Source organism: Hyalella azteca, unplaced genomic scaffold, assembly GCF_000764305.2.
Source record: "Hyalella azteca isolate HAZT.00-mixed unplaced genomic scaffold, Hazt_2.0.2 contig433, whole genome shotgun sequence".
NCBI classification, from domain to species: domain Eukaryota; kingdom Metazoa; phylum Arthropoda; class Malacostraca; order Amphipoda; family Hyalellidae; genus Hyalella; species Hyalella azteca.
Window position 1 is genome coordinate 38,934 of NW_025930784.1, and position 17,524 is coordinate 56,457.

Genomic DNA, 17,524 nt, shown 5'->3' on the forward strand with positions numbered 1-17,524 from the left:
GGCCGATGTGAGTCCTTGGCAGGTTCAGCCTCAGTCTCATGAATGTCAAGAGCAACATCTGGAAAGGTGACAGAATTCTCCGCTCTCTGCTCAACACTGGAGTTAGCCACTGCAACAACACCATGAAAGTTGCATGGCTTGGCAGTCCAGTATAGTATTTCACCTTGGTGTCGTCATTTAAAAACTTCTCACTGAATCGCAGATGCTCAAGTTCATCTTTCAGTTTACGATTTTCTTTAAGTAGTCTATTAATTTCACCAATCCTCAAGTGGCAAAAATCGCATGAATCATACACATCATCCTCCGACTCTTGTCTTGGTCGCTCGTCTGCCTCCTCTCTAGCCGCCTCCTCTCTAGCCATCTCCTCTCTAGTTGCCTCCTCTCTAGCCGCCTCCTCTCTAGCCGCCTTCTCTGCCTCCTTTTTTGCTCGTTCCTCTGCCTCCTGAACAAAAGCAAGAACAATTTTTATTGCCTTGAAAACATGTTAGGGTTACATGACAAAACAGAAATGTCATTGTTAAAATGTACAAATAGTAATTTAGGGCTACATGACAAAACAGAACTGTCATTGTTAGTGTATGGATAATAATTTTTTATTCTGTAACTACCTGTCTTGCTCTGGCCATCGCTTGAACTCTGTTCTTGTTTTCCCGTTCCCTCAAACGATTGAATCTTGTTGCATCTTGTTTCAATTCTTCATGCCCCATATTGAGAGAAGGAGCCCAGTCAGGGTCGGTGGTAAACATCTCATAAGCAGGCTGGCCTGTAACCGACAAACAATCACATATTTAATGCAAAATCAACCGTTTAAAAAATGCGACTTATAAATGCGACTGCTAGGCAGGCCGGTGACGTCGCATTATTGCGACAAGATTATTAAAATACAGCAATGGGTAAACTGTAAAGAGATAAACCTGATTCTGTTTTGGAAAGACAACTGCTTGTGCAGAACTATGTTCACCATGACGATCAAGAACAAAGATAGAAAGGAAGCACCGTGTTTATAATAGATATGACCAAAGTAAAGAGGTATAACTAAATAATGATAATGCGTACCAGAGAGAAAATGTCTTGAGCAAACGAAGATTTTCTGTTTAGTTTCAAATGTGATGGCCCCACGTCGAATCGCTGCCACCCATGCTCGTCGACGTCTTGTGGTAACGTCGAGAACTAAGCTGCCTTGTCCTTCCTTCACGGCTAGTAAACTAAAGAAACTCATTCCATTGTCAAGTTTTCTGTTTAAATGGTCGTGAGAATGACTTGTACATCCAATAACGGCGCAGTAGCGTCCCATCTTCAAGCAAAAATTTCAAATGGAGACTTAGATTGAATACTGTAGCGAAAGCTAGCTCGGTCTACAAACATGGCCGTCGATCCCACAATGCATCTGGCGATTCGGAGCCGTGACGTCATCCTTGCGAGCCCGATAATTTTTTTCAGCTGTTTTAGCTGTTTCAGCACTAGAAACTCAGGACGTCTCGGGCGAATTTCCGGCCGGATTCGTGGCCGGTCTTTCGACCACTCTCCAAATTCAATTATCAAGAAATATCTCCCAAACCAATGAACGCGGCTCTATGAAACTTGGAACACTTATTCATCAAAACCTAAAGGTGATGTTTAGGTCGTAATTTTTTTTTAATTTCACATTAATTCGTGAGTTACGCGTATATTGCGAAACAGGCCGAAATTCGCAGTGATCAAAGAATTTCTTCCAAACTATTGAACAGATTTGAACGAAATTTTTAATATACATTCTTAACTACCAAACGGTGACTTTTTAGCTCATAAATTTTTTTTTATTTTACCTTCGTTTGCGAGTTTTTTTTTTTAATTTCACCGTCATTTTTGATGTCACACTTCCTTATATCCGGCCCGTATCGCCGGGTAATTTATCAAATACATTTGCGGTGATCAAAAAATTTCTTCTAAACTACAGAACAGATTTCAACGAAACTTTGTATATACATACCTAACCTCTCAACGGTGGTGTTTAGCACGTGACAATTTTCTATTTTGCTTTCGTTCGCGAGTTATACAGATATAGGAGGAACGATCGGCTTTTCTACCGGTCGGTTAACCAAGAGCCGTATAACTCGCAAACGAAGGCAAAACGAAAAAACTGTAAACATCACCGTTGCTGAGGTTAGGTTCCGTTCAAATTTGTTCAGTATTTTGGAAACAATTTCTTGATTACTGCGAATTTAAGCTCGTATTGCTATTTAAATCACAAATGAAGATGAAATGAAAAAAAAATTCGCGAACGAAGGCACAATAGAAAAAATTTTCACGAGCTAAACATTACTGTTTGGTAGTTAGGACTGTAAATTCAAAATTTCGTTCGAATCTGTTCAGTAGTTTGGAAGAGATTACTTGATCGCTGTGAATTTCGGCCCGTATTGCCATATAACTATGGCAAAATTAAAACAATTTTCACGAGCAAAACATTATTATTAGATCCTAATGAATACGTATACCAAGTTTCATCGAGTTAAGTTCATTAGTTTGAGAGATATTTATTGATCATTGAATTTAGAAATTGGCCGTGAGACCGGCTGCGAGTCCAGCTGTTAATTTGTCCCAGACGTAAACCCAGGAGAGGTTAAAAAAACAGATCTGGGTGGAAAAACCCATCGCTGGGAGTCATGTGCTGCACGTGTTGTGTACAAATCCTCAAACAAACATTCGAACTTCTGACATTGACTTCAGACTATCGCCCCCCCTACCGCTCTCTTCTCCCTTACCGCCCCCCAAAATCTTTCCATCGCCCCTAGGGGGGCGATATCGCCCACTTTGGGAAACACTGGTCTAAACAGTAATAAAAATTTCCGTTACACTGTCAATCAAGTATTTACAAACAGAAAAGTTTGCATGTTTATACGATCGTAATCATTAATGGGCTTCTTGATTAAAAGTGAAAATATGGCAAATTTCATCGCAAGGGAACTGGAGTCCACGCAGCTCAGGAGCGCCTGGAGCGGTGGTTCCAAACTTCCCTATCTGGTATAGATATCTGCACATTCCACCACTGCTACCACAAGTGCAGTCACATTCCAACATGGCTAATCGAGGGCGACTCTGGTAGTGTGCAAACATCTTCGTGGTCTGTAATTATTTTCTTATTTATTTCCCTCGAATAGCTGACTGTCATTAAAAATTTATTTTCTTTTAGGCCTTGGGTTGGATTTATGTTTAGGTTTTGGTTTAGATTTAGGTGACAGCTGAACTGACAATAGTGAAATTTGAACAGAATTTTTGCCGTTTTCTGATGAATAAATTCCTAGGTTTGGGTGAATTTCAAATTTGAATTCATTAGTTAATAATATTTTTTCCATTTCACAAAAAGCTGCACTGATAATCTGTGCAATTTGAACATCACTTTTGCGGTTTTATAGTGTTAGCTGTTAGGTTAGGTTAGGTTAGGCTGTAGTGGTTGTAATAATTTAGTAAAACTCAACTCAACTTTAGTGTAGGTCCAAATTCGTTTGCGTCAATCATCTGGTATATATATGCACTCAGTTGCGTTTTGGCTAAATTTAAGTGATAAAAATATTAAAAGCAAAATTAAAATTATATAGTTAATCTTAATTTACTCGAAAGAGTATTTTTCCTCTGCATTTCTATCTGATTCTTATGTGCGGTTGTGATAAATTTACGTTTTAAAAATATTAGCACGTATACAGAAATAACTAAACTTACATCCTGACATTTTCACAGCCAAGGCGCAGGTTTCGTAACGAACTTATTTTATGAGTTTGGTGGAGATCCAATTTCCTTTTCAGCAGTTATCAGTCAATTGCTAGATTCAAAATAGACTGAATGAATAGATTGACCACGCTAGACTTTTCAGTCTTGAAATTTTCGCAGCCACTGAGAATTTTACAACTAACTTATTTTTCGAGTTTAGATGAGACCAATGTCAATTGCCACATTTACTAGTTAATTACCTAGTTGAAAAAACCTAACCCACGTATCTGAAATCACTACAACCACTCCCCAGTCACGAAATTCACATATTTTTCAGGTTTTTCAAGTTAATTTGCAAGATCCAAGTTAATTTGCGGCACTTCTAGGTTAATTACCTAGTAATACAAGTATCTGAAATTATTAGTCACTGCGCAGATGAAGATTCACCTAATATCTCGACTCAGGTTGAAATCCAATTTCGTTAGCTGCATTTATCAGAGCCTTAACAGCTGCATATGCACAACACGTGAGCCTTTTACATTGAATATTAACAACAATTTCAGGGATTACATTGCCGCTGTTATTTACTCTGCAGCAATATTATAAAAAGTTTGAAAAACTAAAAATATTTCTGAGTGCGCTATATGTGCAAGTATTACACATCCCTAGAGAGTTTTAATATTTCAATTACCAGCATTTGCTAAGTAGGTTAAGGGAGTCCATATTAAGATAGTAGTCTATTTAAATTTTAATCAGTACGCCTACTCAGTTCAGAATCTTACGAGGTAGAACTCGCGAACAACATAATGGATTTATTATACGAATGTGGTCGGTACCCAGAGGTGGGCAGTAGCGCGCTACATGTAGCGGTAGCGGTAGCGGCGCTACATTTAAGCAATTGTAGCGGTAGCGGTAGCGCCCGCTACATACAGTATTTAAGTAGCGATACGAGGTTTTGCCGCTACAGCGCTACCGCTACATTTATATATAAAGCCTTTAGATTTTACTTAATAGTATTAAATATTATTTAAAAACCAGCATGATTCATACATAATATAAATTGCAGAATAAAACTGTACGAAAGATTTCGATGTAATGTTGTCAACCTCAGCTTGATACTGTTGGGGACAAGTCAACAAGTAAACATTATCTGACCCCGAACACTTGGCCAATGATCGCAATTAAAGGATGAAGAAAAACTGATAAATCAAGAAAAGTACTGGACGTTTGGAGACACTTTGAAGAGGAACCAACCCACCTGGATCAGCTGAAACAAAAGGAAAACAACATCAGCACTTCAATCAAGCATCAGCTAATGGGAAATACTATGAAGAGGAATAAGATCGCTTGAAAACATAGAAAAACTGCAATTCCACAAACAATTGATGGTTATCTGAAAAACCATACATTGAATCATCATGACCAAGAAGATCAACAAAAACCATGATATAGTTGCAGTGCTCCTATGAGCTAATTAAACCTATAAGTGGTCAGAAAAATCAGTATTGGAAAAACATTAAGTAATGCCATGTCCAGGTGTGACAGTTGGCCTGACTGAGACCACCTCTACACCTCCAACAAAGCAAGCAAGCAAGCAAGCTAACTGGAGAGCTCCTCTTGTACAGACTTGGAAGAATTTTGTAAAGAATTATATATTCTTTACAAAATTCTTTATATTAAACTATATTATATATATCATATTATGTTCTTTATATTATAAATATAAAGGATATTATATTAATATATACCTAGGTAGGGTAGCCTATATAGCCAATAGCCTACATTGGGTCCTGGGATTGGGGCCCTTGGAAGTTGGCCCCTTGGGCTTGGGGGTTTCAAATTAACAAATTTAGCTTGGCAACTTTGATACTGGTGACATTTTACTTGATATTTTTGGTTTAGAATAACAAACTGATGAAATATGAGCCATTAAAGTAGGTAGGTTGTAGGTATACGCTATACGGTTAATAGTTATGGCATAGGCATATACTGATTAGCCTTTAGCCTTATAGCTACTAGGTATACCAGTATACCTATGTAACAACTAACAATATACAAACAATCAATTTCATCAATGATCAAACAAGGTAGGCCTAATAACTAATTAGGAATGCCAGATAGATTGGGATGTCCTGTGCCATGGGCCATGGCATAAAAATGTTATGGCAGCAAAACTAATTGGACTATTGCAAAACAGGAAATAGTTGTGTAACAGTGTAAACTTCAACATTTTTCCTATCTAGGTAGGTACCTATGTAGCAGAAGGATGTTAAGAAATCATATACCTAGGTACCTATATACTATCATTATTAAAACAGAAACACTATATTACACAGTCTAACACAGATATTGGTAAAGTTTCCACTAAATACCTAGCTTGGAAAACGCCTACCGTAAAATGGGGTAACTTAAACCGGCGGGGTAACTTAGACCACTTTTCGTTTTTTTGACAAAAACCCCCACAACTCAAAAACTATTTGACATAGAAAAATTTTGTCAATGGGCATTAAAGGCCTAATACTGAGGCTACATAACACAATAGAAATGTAGAACCTTGTTTGGGATTTGGCAAAGGCTCCAGTTAAAAATCAGGGTTCAGCGATGACAGTACAATTGATGTAATTTTTTTATGCTCATGTTTGATTTTAGTCTAAGTTTCAATTTACTTGTATCAAGATGTATATTTGTGTTCATGTAACAAAAAAATTGATAAAAAACAAAGAATTTTGATTATTAGCTATATCTATAATTTACCTTGCTCTTGCTTGGCAAGGAAGATTTCACTAGATGAAAAATTAATGCATCATTGGTCGTCAAAAAATTGTGCATAGAATGTCATATATAGAATTGTACACTGGGCAATAAACAATGAATTGTAATTAACCTAAAGTCTAAACTATGATGTATTTCTCCAAAAAAGTATAATGGTATTGGTAGTCACTAAAATATTCCTTTCTTTTTCAATTGTGGTTTTAATTAGCTTTTTTTTGTAGGTATAGTAAAGTCATTTGGCCTAATTAAAACGGTGCAAAACTACAAGCCCAGTCATGTAAGCTTGCAGATACAGAAGTGCTATACGGCTGCTGATATAAAGCTTGTGGTGGGCAAGGTCATTTCACTGCTCAATGGCATGTCCATGGATGCTGTAAATCTGTAATATTACATCAATAATACAGTAATGTATAGATTCATTAATATAATCATTAATCAATAAAGGAAAACAGGGTTGGCAATTGGCATAGAGATAGATTAAATCAAACTGATTGAATCATGTGATTGAATCATTTGATTTTTGTAAAAAAATCATGATTTTTTATTTCCTTTATATTTAAATTTATTGAGTAGCAGTCTTTAATTTATTTTGAGGTATTGTTATTCACGGATTAGTATAAATGTACGATGACAAATTGGAATATAAACTTGTTGCCATTAGTGTCTACGCCCTACGGTATTAGGTTCCAATGAATTGTATGTTTATGGTACAGAGGCATCAAGTGTTGCAATACATTGTACATAGCTAGCAGCTTAGCTAATTCTTATAACTTACCTATAAGGCTATAAGAAGTCTTTAGCTAACTATTAGACTTTGTTATATATTAATTACACTATACAATTAAAATGTGTTAGCTAGCTTATTATAAGCTAGCTAACACATTTAATTGTACATGGTGGGGCAGAACTGATTGAGCAGTTTTGAGGTGAAATAAATAGAAATGAAGGTACATAAAGAAGGTTTATTTTCCTCAAGGTTAACCTAACATACCATTTAAAATACTTATGTTTTGAAAACCATATTAGGAAGATGGTGTCCTGTAGCTGCATCACACTGTTGGAGTCGTTCTTGGAAGTTTCCTACAGCACAGTCACACATATGGCCAGGTATGGCCAAAACCTCTGCAATAATCCATTCCCTTAGCTGTGGTATGGTTTGAGGGCAACTTCTAAACACCCTTTCTTTTAGATGTCTCCAAAGAAAGAAATCACAAATGCTCAAATCAGGTGACCTTGCAGGCCACTGTAAATCACCCCTCAGAGACACCAGACATCTGGGAAACATTTGTTTCAAAACATTGAGTAACATTCAGGCTGTGTGAGCTGTATCCCCATCCTGCTGTAACCACACGTCTCCCAATGCTTCATTTTCAACAATTTTTTTCATCCTGGGCTGCAAGAAGTTTTGCAACATTGCAGCATAGCATTTGGAATCCACTGTCACACAGTCACGGTTACTCCCTCCTCCAAGAACGACTCCAACAGTGTGTTGCAGCTAACAGCCACCATCTTCCAGATATTGTTTTCAAAACATATAAGTATTCCTAATGGTATGTTATGCTAACCTTGAGGAAAATGAACTTTCTTCTCTATGTACCTCTATTACTCTTTTCTTTTGCCTCAAAACTGCTCAATCAGCTCTGCACCACCCTGTAACAAAATAATTACAATTATATATAAAACTATATATAAAATAACTAAGTGCAGTGTATGGAAAGAAAATGTTTTAATTGTGCACATGTTTACAGCAATCCCTTGATTAGCACGGTTTTGAATACCACGGTTTTGATTGACGCGGAAAAAAAATTTGCAACCTACCCTTAATCTACGCGGTGCCAGTTTGATTAGCGCGACTTTTTTTTCACAACGCATCATTTTCCCGCCTCTAGCCAGAGGTGTTACGTTCGTAACAAAAGTTACTTTTTGCTTATTAGATCTTATGTTGTTACTTTTGTTACGACTTTTGGAAAAATTTGCCAAATGTTGTTACTTTATCTGTTGTTACTTTATGAATTTCAGCCAATAATTCTTTAAATAAGGTCCCGTTCCGTAGGCACTNCGAAGTCACCCCAGTTGACGGTAATTAATGTTTATGGTAATATATCAATAAAGGAAAAACGAGTAAAAATCACAGAAAATGTCATTTATTCTACCTCTACATCATCTACAATGAAAGAGGAGGACTTCAGAATACTTTTGTAATGGTGAGTACATTCTTCATGCTGTAAAAGTTTTAAAAATTGAGTTTTATTGCAAGTGTCCCGAGTAGCCCCGTCAAACGGGGCTACTCAGGACACTCTTTTTTTTTGCTTCTGGCACCTTACGAATAGCATATGGAATTTTTTGACAATGCCATTCAATAGCCCTCGCAAAGAGCTATAAAATGAGCCTAAACTTGTTTATGAAATGTTTCATCCTAAGATGTTATTAACAGTTATTAACAAAAAATGCTCAAAACTGCCCCAAGAAGCCCCGGTTGACGGCAGATCTATTGATAGTGTTGTGCACTTTGCTATCAGCAACCTACCTACGTATCTGTTATGTGATTTTTCAATGTTCAGAAGATCTGCATTCCTTAAGTGTTTTTGTATATTGAAGCCAGTTAAATGGTCAATATTTATTTTTATTTAGATAATGAATAGACTTATCACTTTACCCAAAAGTCCCAAAGTGGTAAACACTGCCTTGGCCATTCTTGAAGGCAATAAGTGCCCTTTTTAGCCATCTATTTTGATCCATATACTGTTATTGTTAGTAGGCTAATTGCAACATGAAAAAAAAACATTTCAAAAAGACAAAAAAGCTGAAATAATAAAAAAAAATCATGACAAAGTAAAAAAATAATTGATTTTTTATTTTATTTATTTTTTAAAAAATCACCAACCTTGAAGGAAAAACAAGTACAAATCACAGAAAATATCATTTATTCTACATCTACATCATCTACAAATGATGAGAAGTTTGGAGCTTGTAGTACCTACTGTTAGTAATGGATGAGTACACTCTACATGCTTCAAATGTTTTGAAATTAAGTTTTATTTCATGTGTTCTAAATTACCCCATTCCCAGGGGTAATTCAAGACACTTTCCTTTTGCATCTAGTACGGTAGTACCTTACAAATAACATATGGAATTATTTCAGAGATGCCATACAATAGCCCTTGCTAAGACCTTTAAAATGAGTCCAAATTCATTCATTAGTAAGTGTTTCATGGTAAAAAGTTATTAACAAATAATATATGTTTAAAAATTACTTTTTAAAGACAACATTTATGAAGAATCCAGTGTCTCCAATGTTACTGATGTAGAATGAATTTCTAATTTTATTTTTGAATATTAAAAAATTGAATTTTTCAATTTTTTTAATAGGTATATAAATTGTTTTGAAAATTATTTATTCTGTCAATTGATTCATGCATTGCCTCCAATTTCACACAAGTGTGTAAAATTTTAGATCAATTAGGTAAAAGTGTGTCAAATATCAATTATAAGATTTGTAGCTGACTAAATTATTTTTTCAGTTTTTTAATATTGAAAAAAATGGTTTTTAATTTTAAAATTATTTTTATTTTGTCATTTGATTCATGTTGTCATTTGATTCATGCATTGTCTCCAACTTTATGCATGTGTGCAAAATTCCAGATCGATAGGATAAGTAGAAGTGCGTTAAATTTTGATTACCTATAAGATTTGTAGCAGACAGACAGACAAACAAGAAGTGAAGTTAAAGAGAAGTGTTGTAATAATAAATAGTATACATTTAAAAATTACTTTTTAAAGACAACACTTCTAAAGAATCCAGTGTCTCCAATGTTACAGATGTACAAAGAATTTCTAATTTTATTTCAAATATATAATTTTTTTAAATTATTTATTCTGTCAATTGATTCATGCATTGCCTCCAACTCCACACAAGTATGCAAAATGTCAGATCAATTGGACAGGTAGAAGTGTGTCAAATATCAATTATAAGATTTGTAGCTGACAAAATTATTTTGTCAATATTTTTTAATATTGAAAAAAATATATTTTTTTATTTTCAAAATTATTTATTCTATAAATTGATTTGTGCATTGTCTCCAAACTTATGCAAGTGTGCAAAATTTCAGATCGATTGGACAGGTAGAAGTGTATTAAATATTGATTATAAGATTTGTGGCAGACAAACAAACAAACAAAAAGAATTGAAGATAAAGAGAAGTGTTGTAAAATGCTCAAAATCATCCCTTATAATCCCATTTGACAATTTGTGATGGATACTTTTTGAATGTTGACTTTTACATAATTGCAATTATCAAGTCAACATTTAATGATATTGTTGTTTTGATATTTGTATTTCCCACTTAAATTTACATTAGAATACTGTCAAACGGGGTAAAAAGGGATGGGCGGGGTAAATCGGGACGCGCGTCCCACATTTTGTAGAAATGTTGTAACAGCTAAACTAATCTAAATATTGCAAAATTATAAATAGTGGCATAAACTTCAACATTTTTACTATCTATTATGTATAAAGCTAGTCAAGAAATCAAACATTTACTATCTATAAAAAATCGCTGAAAAAAATGTGGAAAGTGTGATTTTGGAAAAGTACCTCTGCTAAGGTCTGGAGCAAAAAAAAATATTCGCCGGATTAAAAAAAAATTACTTACATAACAGTTGCACCCAGGTGTTGGCTTGAAAACGGAATTGACGGAATTTGCCTATCTCATAAAATTAACTTTTATTGCAAGTATCCCGGATTACCCCGTTCCCAGGGGTAAATCGGGACGGTTTAATTTTGCATCTGGCACCTTACGAATAGCATATGGAACTTTTTTGAAGATGCCATTGGATAGCCCTTGCAAAGAGCTACAAAATGAGCCTAAACTTGTTTCTGAAATGTTTCATGGTAAGAAGTTATTGTCAAAAAACGCTCAAAACCGTCCCTTTTTACCCCGTTTGATGGTAGTGTTTGGTTATGTTATTTTGTTGAATGGGCTATAATTAGAGTTTTTTCTTTTTGTAATACTTTTTGCACCCACTGTATATAACTGAACGTTTTGGTCTTTAATTTTTTTTCATTTCACCTTTACAGTATGAGTTGTTGAGTGTTAGGGCATTGTACACAAGAAAAAAAGATAAGCATAATTACTCAAGATGTTGAATCATCTTTGTAGACATGTTTGGTCACGGGCCATCCCTTTTCCAAGTAAGTAGTGAGTGATATTACCCTAAAACTTTGAACCATTGACAGGTTGACTTGGACCATTTGATTTCTATCACCTACCTTTTTGTGATACAAATAGGCACATATTATATAGGTATATAAAATATATCTCTTATTTTTGCATTTGTAGGTTATCTCATGGTTCTTCAATAGCCATCACCACAATTTTTCCAAGGCAAGAACATCTTGAGTATAGGGTTTTATTTTCCTTAATGTCAATATGTTCAAGTTACCCCCTCATTGGTCCAAGTCAACTTGTTCTATGGTAGGTAAATGAGTTGTTTATTTTTATGTTGCAGTACAGCCATTGGTGAAATTGTAGTTTGAGGGTTGGTACATTATAATAATATTAAAATTATCTAACATTTAAAAAAACCTTACTGGTTTAATGAGAAATTATTTCTTTGTAATATATCTTGTATATTTCATTACCGTATATCATTTTAATGTTAGTTTTAAAAGTAATTTATAATCTCAATACTTCCTTTTTCAGAGATTTCCGGAATGCAGCTCAGTAATTTCTCATCACTCCCTGAGACACATGAAATGTTGAGGAAAACTTGTCGTGATTTTGCTGATGCTGAATTGAAACCAATCGCCTCCAAAATAGATAAAGAACACCTTTATCCCCATAAACAAGTAAGGGTTCATAATACTTTATATATATAGCTGGTACATATTGGCTTGTTTGATATGTATGCTGAAGATTAGAAAACATTGTAGAAAACTTGTACCTATATAATATAGTTAATATATGCATTATATATATGTACCTATATCATGTTAGACTGCTCCTGTATCCTGGACCATACAAGTATTATTACCCATATTTAAGAAGTTTATTCATTGGTCTGTCTAACTTTCTTTGCAGATTGAGCTGATGGGGGCTTTAGGGCTGATGGGCATAGCAGTTCCAGAAGAGTTTGGTGGAGCTGGTCTAGACTACTTGGCCTATTCTGTTGCCCTGGAAGAAATAAGTCGTGGCTGTGCCAGTGCTGGTGTTATTATGAGTGTCAATAACAGCCTTTACTCAGGCCCTATTGATAAATTTGGAACTGCTGAACAGAAGAACCAATTTTTGCCAACTTTTATGACTGGCCATAAGGTTGGCTGTTTTGCCTTATCTGAACCTGGTGAGATTTATTGTGCAACTTTCTTATGTCTGTCATATCAAGGCAATATACATATAATATCTTATGATCAAATTTTGTCATTATACCATTGAAATTTGATTACCATTTTGGTCTTGTAATGAAATGCATAATTACCTATCATTAATGATTGAGATTTTTATCTTGTTTATGGTTGAATGTTTTCAGGTAATGGAAGTGATGCAGGTGCAGCTTCTACTGTGGCTGTGGACCGAGGCAGTGATTACTGCTTGACTGGCACTAAGGCATGGATTACTAATGGTTATGAAGCAGAGGCAGCTGTAGTTTTTGCCACCACAGATAAATCAAAAAAGCATCAAGGCATCAGTGCATTCATTGTGCCAAAACCATGTGATGGTAAGGCAAGAATTTAAGGTTGTATAGGTATAAGAAGGAAGGTTAACAGTTTACTCTATATTATTTACTCATTCTTTATTTACACTATTTGAACGTCCATGACCATTTATTTTAACACGTTTTTAAGACGTTTTTCTTATCTTACCTTCGTGTTTGTTTGTTTGTTTGTTTGTTATTAAAACGTTTTTCTTAGCTTAGCTTCGCGTTTGTTTGTTTGTTTGTTTGTTTGTTTGTTTGTTTGTTTGTTTGTTTGTTGTTAACATTGACAACAAAAATTAGCCCACTTGAAGGTTAACAGTTTACTCTATATTATTTACTCATTCTTTATTTACACTATTTAAACGTCCATTACCATTTATTTTTAAGTGTTTTTTTGTACTCAAGGTTTAAGCTTTTACATAAGATTTTCACAGAGAGCTATATACTACTGCATTACATTGATTAAATGTTAAAATAGACATGTATATATGTCAACATTGTGTAATTACTCATCTTTTCCATCTAAATGATCTAGTAAAATTATAATAATTTTAATTATGAACAAAAAATGTCATGAGCAAGTCTTTAAAGTCCTTTTAGATAGTCTAGATTATTTGTTGTTGTTTAATTTTCAATAGAAGAACAAAAATCGCCTATTTGCAGACATGCGTAGGTACCGGTATTCACCATTCTTGACGTGCTAATTTATCTCCTCAGGATTATCGTTAGGCAAGAAGGAAGATAAGCTTGGCATCAGAGGATCTTCCACAGTTAACCTGATATTCGACGACTGCCCAGTGCCGCGTGCCAACCTGCTTGGAGAGCCAGGAATGGGTTTCAAAATCGCCATGATGACACTTGGTAAGCTGTAGAGAACGTTCATAGGAGCTTCTACTTGGAGATGTTTATATGTAATTATGGCCACTAACTTTTTAATAAAGTTTAGTATTAGGGTTCTTATATGGTTAATAATAAATAATTTGTGAATTTCTATCCCATTTATTATAAAGTTGACCAACACAAAAAAAACTTATCTACCCAGTGATAGGACAGAATATTCCATTAAATTATTTTGGCGTTATGATTATTATTTAAGTGAGTACGTTACCTGCTCTAATTAATTTCAATTTAGGTGTTACCTAAAAAATTAATTTAAGATGCAGGGAAAATTTGAGAATTCCTTTATTTTACTTTTTCATGATCTGCCACCTAGAAATATCCATTGTTTAGGGTCGCAGTAAATATTTACAACATAATGTTGAGTAAGTACATGGCAGGGATTTTTTCATCACAAAACAATAAAATGTATAGCTTCTTGCAGATGCTGGCCGGATCGGCATTGCGAGCCAAGCCTTGGGAATCGCACAGGCTGCATTCGAGTGCGCTCTGGACTACGCGGATAAGAGGTCCCTACCCTGCCTTACTATCGCCTGAGATGAAACTTCATCTATGACTGTTTGTTATCAGTTTAATTTATATTATCTTTGTAGCTTAATACCCTGTTCCTCAATTCATGAAACAATCCTTAACACCCGCTTTTAGCTTGAGTTTAATACTAACGTTTTAATACAATATAATTAAGACATAATTGTTATTGGAATTTTTTTTCCAGACAGGCATTCGGCGCTCCAATCCTGAAGCTACAGTCGATCCAGAACAAGATAGCCGAGATGGCCCTCAGAATAGAGTCAGCCCGCCTGCTAACACACCGCGCTGCTGCCCTCAAGGATGAGGGGAAACCCTACACCAAGGTAGCAATCTCACTGTAGTCCTGACTCCTGGCGACTGCGCTTTAACTCTTGATCTACATATAAATTAACCGTCGTCGATTATATTTGAGCTGGAAGTCTGGTTAGAGTGTTAGCATCAGCCTTCAAAAATTTAATTCTCTATCTTCAGATGCACTAATTGTTGTCAATACTATTCGTAACTAAAGGTCTGGTTATTCTAAACTATTGCAGTATTAGAGGGAAATCCTAGGCACTCATTAAGTAAGTACGCCTTGAGTCGAATAGCAGTTGAAAGTGTGATACGTTCGCGTTGAGTGTTTTTTATTGAAAATACGTTTTTGGCTCGCGTTAGTGGTGACACGGGATATGTTATACTTATTTGCTAAACTTTAATGGTGACGCGTTAATACTGACACTTGATTGATTTTACTTTATAGGTCACGTGTTATGGGTTACGCGTTATTGCTGACACTTGATTGGTTATACTTTATGGGTCACGTGTTATGGGTTACGCGTTATTGCTGACACACGTGCGGTTGTCTATCAGGAGGCAGCGATGGCGAAGCTGCACGCGTCGGAGACGGCGACGTACGTGAGCCACCAAGCCATACAGGTGTTGGGCGGGATGGGCTACGTCTCTGACATGCCCGCCGAGCGCCACTACAGAGACGCGCGCATCACAGAGATCTACGAGGGCACGTCCGAGATACAGAGACTGGTCATTGCCAATGCAGTCATCAAGGAATTCAAGTCCATGGTCATGTAAATGCATACCCCTAGGCTATGGAAGGGTCTGGTTTATATTTATTGTATAAATAAAAGTGTTAGCTCCATATTCCGTTGAATTGTGTATTGTTGTTCTGGGTAAAATTATATTCGGAAATTTTCATGCTTATTTCAGCCTCCTTATATCGATTCATATTAATGATGAAAGTCAAAATTTATTATAACATTTATTCTGGCACGTCCTTCCCTGTCCTTGTTGAAAAGCTCATTGGAGGGTAATTGTACAGCAAGATTGGGAAGAAAAACGGAACAGTATACTTCTTCTCCAATATAAAATTTTGTTGTTCCAATCTTGTTTGTGGCTTCATTTTGCTTCCCCAGAAACAGTGGCAGGGTTGGCGTTTGGGTTAATTTTAGAGCCCATTCCTGAAATTTCATTTCTTTTCACGTGCTTTAAACGCAATAAAGTAAAATAATGAAACCTAAAAAATATGTAAAACGTAAATCTAATAAGACGTAAAAAACATTTCAACCAGATCTAGGTTTGCAGTCTTTCATGCAAATTACTTTATAGTTGGTTATTTGTGTTGGATAAGATGACCTTAGTGAACGAACCTTCAAAAGGGCGAAAATATGTAAATTTTGGAATGGCTCCAAATTATTGCTTGGCTCGATATCATTCCTGATTTGTAACACAATGTGTTGAGTTATTTTTTATAAAAAATTTCCCATCAAGTGTTCAACACAGAACTGAATTTATTTTCTATAAAAATTCAAGTTTCCGTAGAACTGGACACGACCGGTATAAAAAAATTCTTAATGTATAGTTTAACTTGAACATAGAATTGTCGCTTTGGCATTGATTCTGATAAATACAGCTTATTTTGTCTAACGAGATTCGATTATTATTCATATTCATTGCAAATAATTTTAGTGCCAAGGTTTCGAGTGTTCGTTTTACTTGAAAAAAGTCAATGACGATGTCGCTAAATATTGAACTGCTTTGTTACCGTCGAATATTACTTCTACTTCTGGCTTGGCTGAGGATAATTAATTTGACGCGTTCGTGTGACTAAGAAGAGAGCGTGCTATTTAGTTCTTCTTCTTTATCTGATTTACGATCGCTTCATTTCTCTAGAATTGTTGGAAACCCACCGTCATGGTATCCAGTATACTAGTCACTGACATATCACGTGCGTTTTCAAATTTTGCAGAGGCGAGTAAACCTCGGATTATGTTCTTTCAATATTAATAGCGCTAAACAAACCATGAGTCGCATATTTATATTGATCGTCTTGGTTACATGGAACCAGAGCATTACCCAAGGCTAGTTGGAGAAGATGCAGCGTGTAGAGAACTCTTCTTTAGCTGGGAAGCCGTTCTCTAAACAGGAGAATGAATCGTTCGTTGATCTGGAACACGACCGTATCTGGAGCTAGAAGGGCATAACCTTCATCGAGCACAAATTAATGGTGAAATATTCTAAGAAAGTTATCACGCTGTACGAGCGAGTTGACCCTCCCGAATTTTACGACCTCTCGAACATGACGTATGAAGAACTTTTGAAGGAATCGCAGAAAGAAAGCGACGTGGTGCTTCTGCCTGAACGAAAAATGTATAGATCGCTCAGTAAGATAAAGTACGGACTGTCACCGCACTGCACTAACGTCTTATGGTGGCAGTATTTCAGGGCCACGTCGTGTGTATTCGACGATTTTGCACAAGTAAACTTCAGCTGGAACACTGTTCGCAACACTGTCGTCGTTCTCTACTTGCCCACACTGGTATCTATCGTCTTGAAATTCAAGCACTACCAAACGGCCAAGTTGAAGCAAGGTCTGAACAACCTGGTGGACATGTTCATGGGCGTTGCTGTCATTGGGTGGTTTTTGTAGGCGTTAACCTCGACGGGAAGA

At 35.8% G+C, this 17,524-nt stretch overlaps 1 protein-coding gene and 1 long non-coding RNA gene across 2 annotated transcripts; one reads left to right on the forward strand and one right to left on the reverse strand.

Annotated features, from left to right (window-relative positions):
• Positions 1–386: 386 nt before the first annotated feature.
• LOC108671494 lies at positions 387–1,189 on the reverse strand. The gene is made up of 3 exons (XR_007156625.1): positions 1,057–1,189; positions 609–763; positions 387–442 (listed from the first exon to the last, which is right to left on the reverse strand). It is a non-coding gene; the product is annotated as an uncharacterized LOC108671494 (long non-coding RNA).
• Positions 1,190–11,505: 10,316 nt separating this feature from the next.
• On the forward strand, positions 11,506–15,843 carry LOC108671496 (short-chain specific acyl-CoA dehydrogenase, mitochondrial-like). The gene is made up of 8 exons (XM_018159050.2): positions 11,506–11,647; positions 12,159–12,304; positions 12,537–12,798; positions 12,985–13,173; positions 13,870–14,013; positions 14,474–14,558; positions 14,765–14,903; positions 15,430–15,843. The coding sequence occupies exons 1-8, from the start codon at positions 11,596–11,598 to the stop codon at positions 15,646–15,648; spliced, it is 1,236 nt and encodes a 411-aa protein (XP_018014539.1). The 5' UTR covers positions 11,506–11,595; the 3' UTR covers positions 15,649–15,843.
• Positions 15,844–17,524: the final 1,681 nt, after the last annotated feature.

What these genes read in the sequence shown, in the direction of transcription:
- LOC108671496 (XM_018159050.2), top strand. Translation starts at nt 11,596, where the DNA reads ATGTTGAATCATCTTTGTAGACATGTTTGGTCACGGGCCATCCCTTTT. An exon ending in ACGGGCCATCCCTTTTCCAA is followed by an intron (nt 11,648 to 12,158) that starts GTAAGTAGTGAG and finishes TTCCTTTTTCAG; the next exon opens with AGATTTCCGGAATGCAGCTC. An exon ending in CTGGACTACGCGGATAAGAG is followed by an intron (nt 14,559 to 14,764) that starts GTCCCTACCCTG and finishes TTTTTTTTCCAG; the next exon opens with ACAGGCATTCGGCGCTCCAA.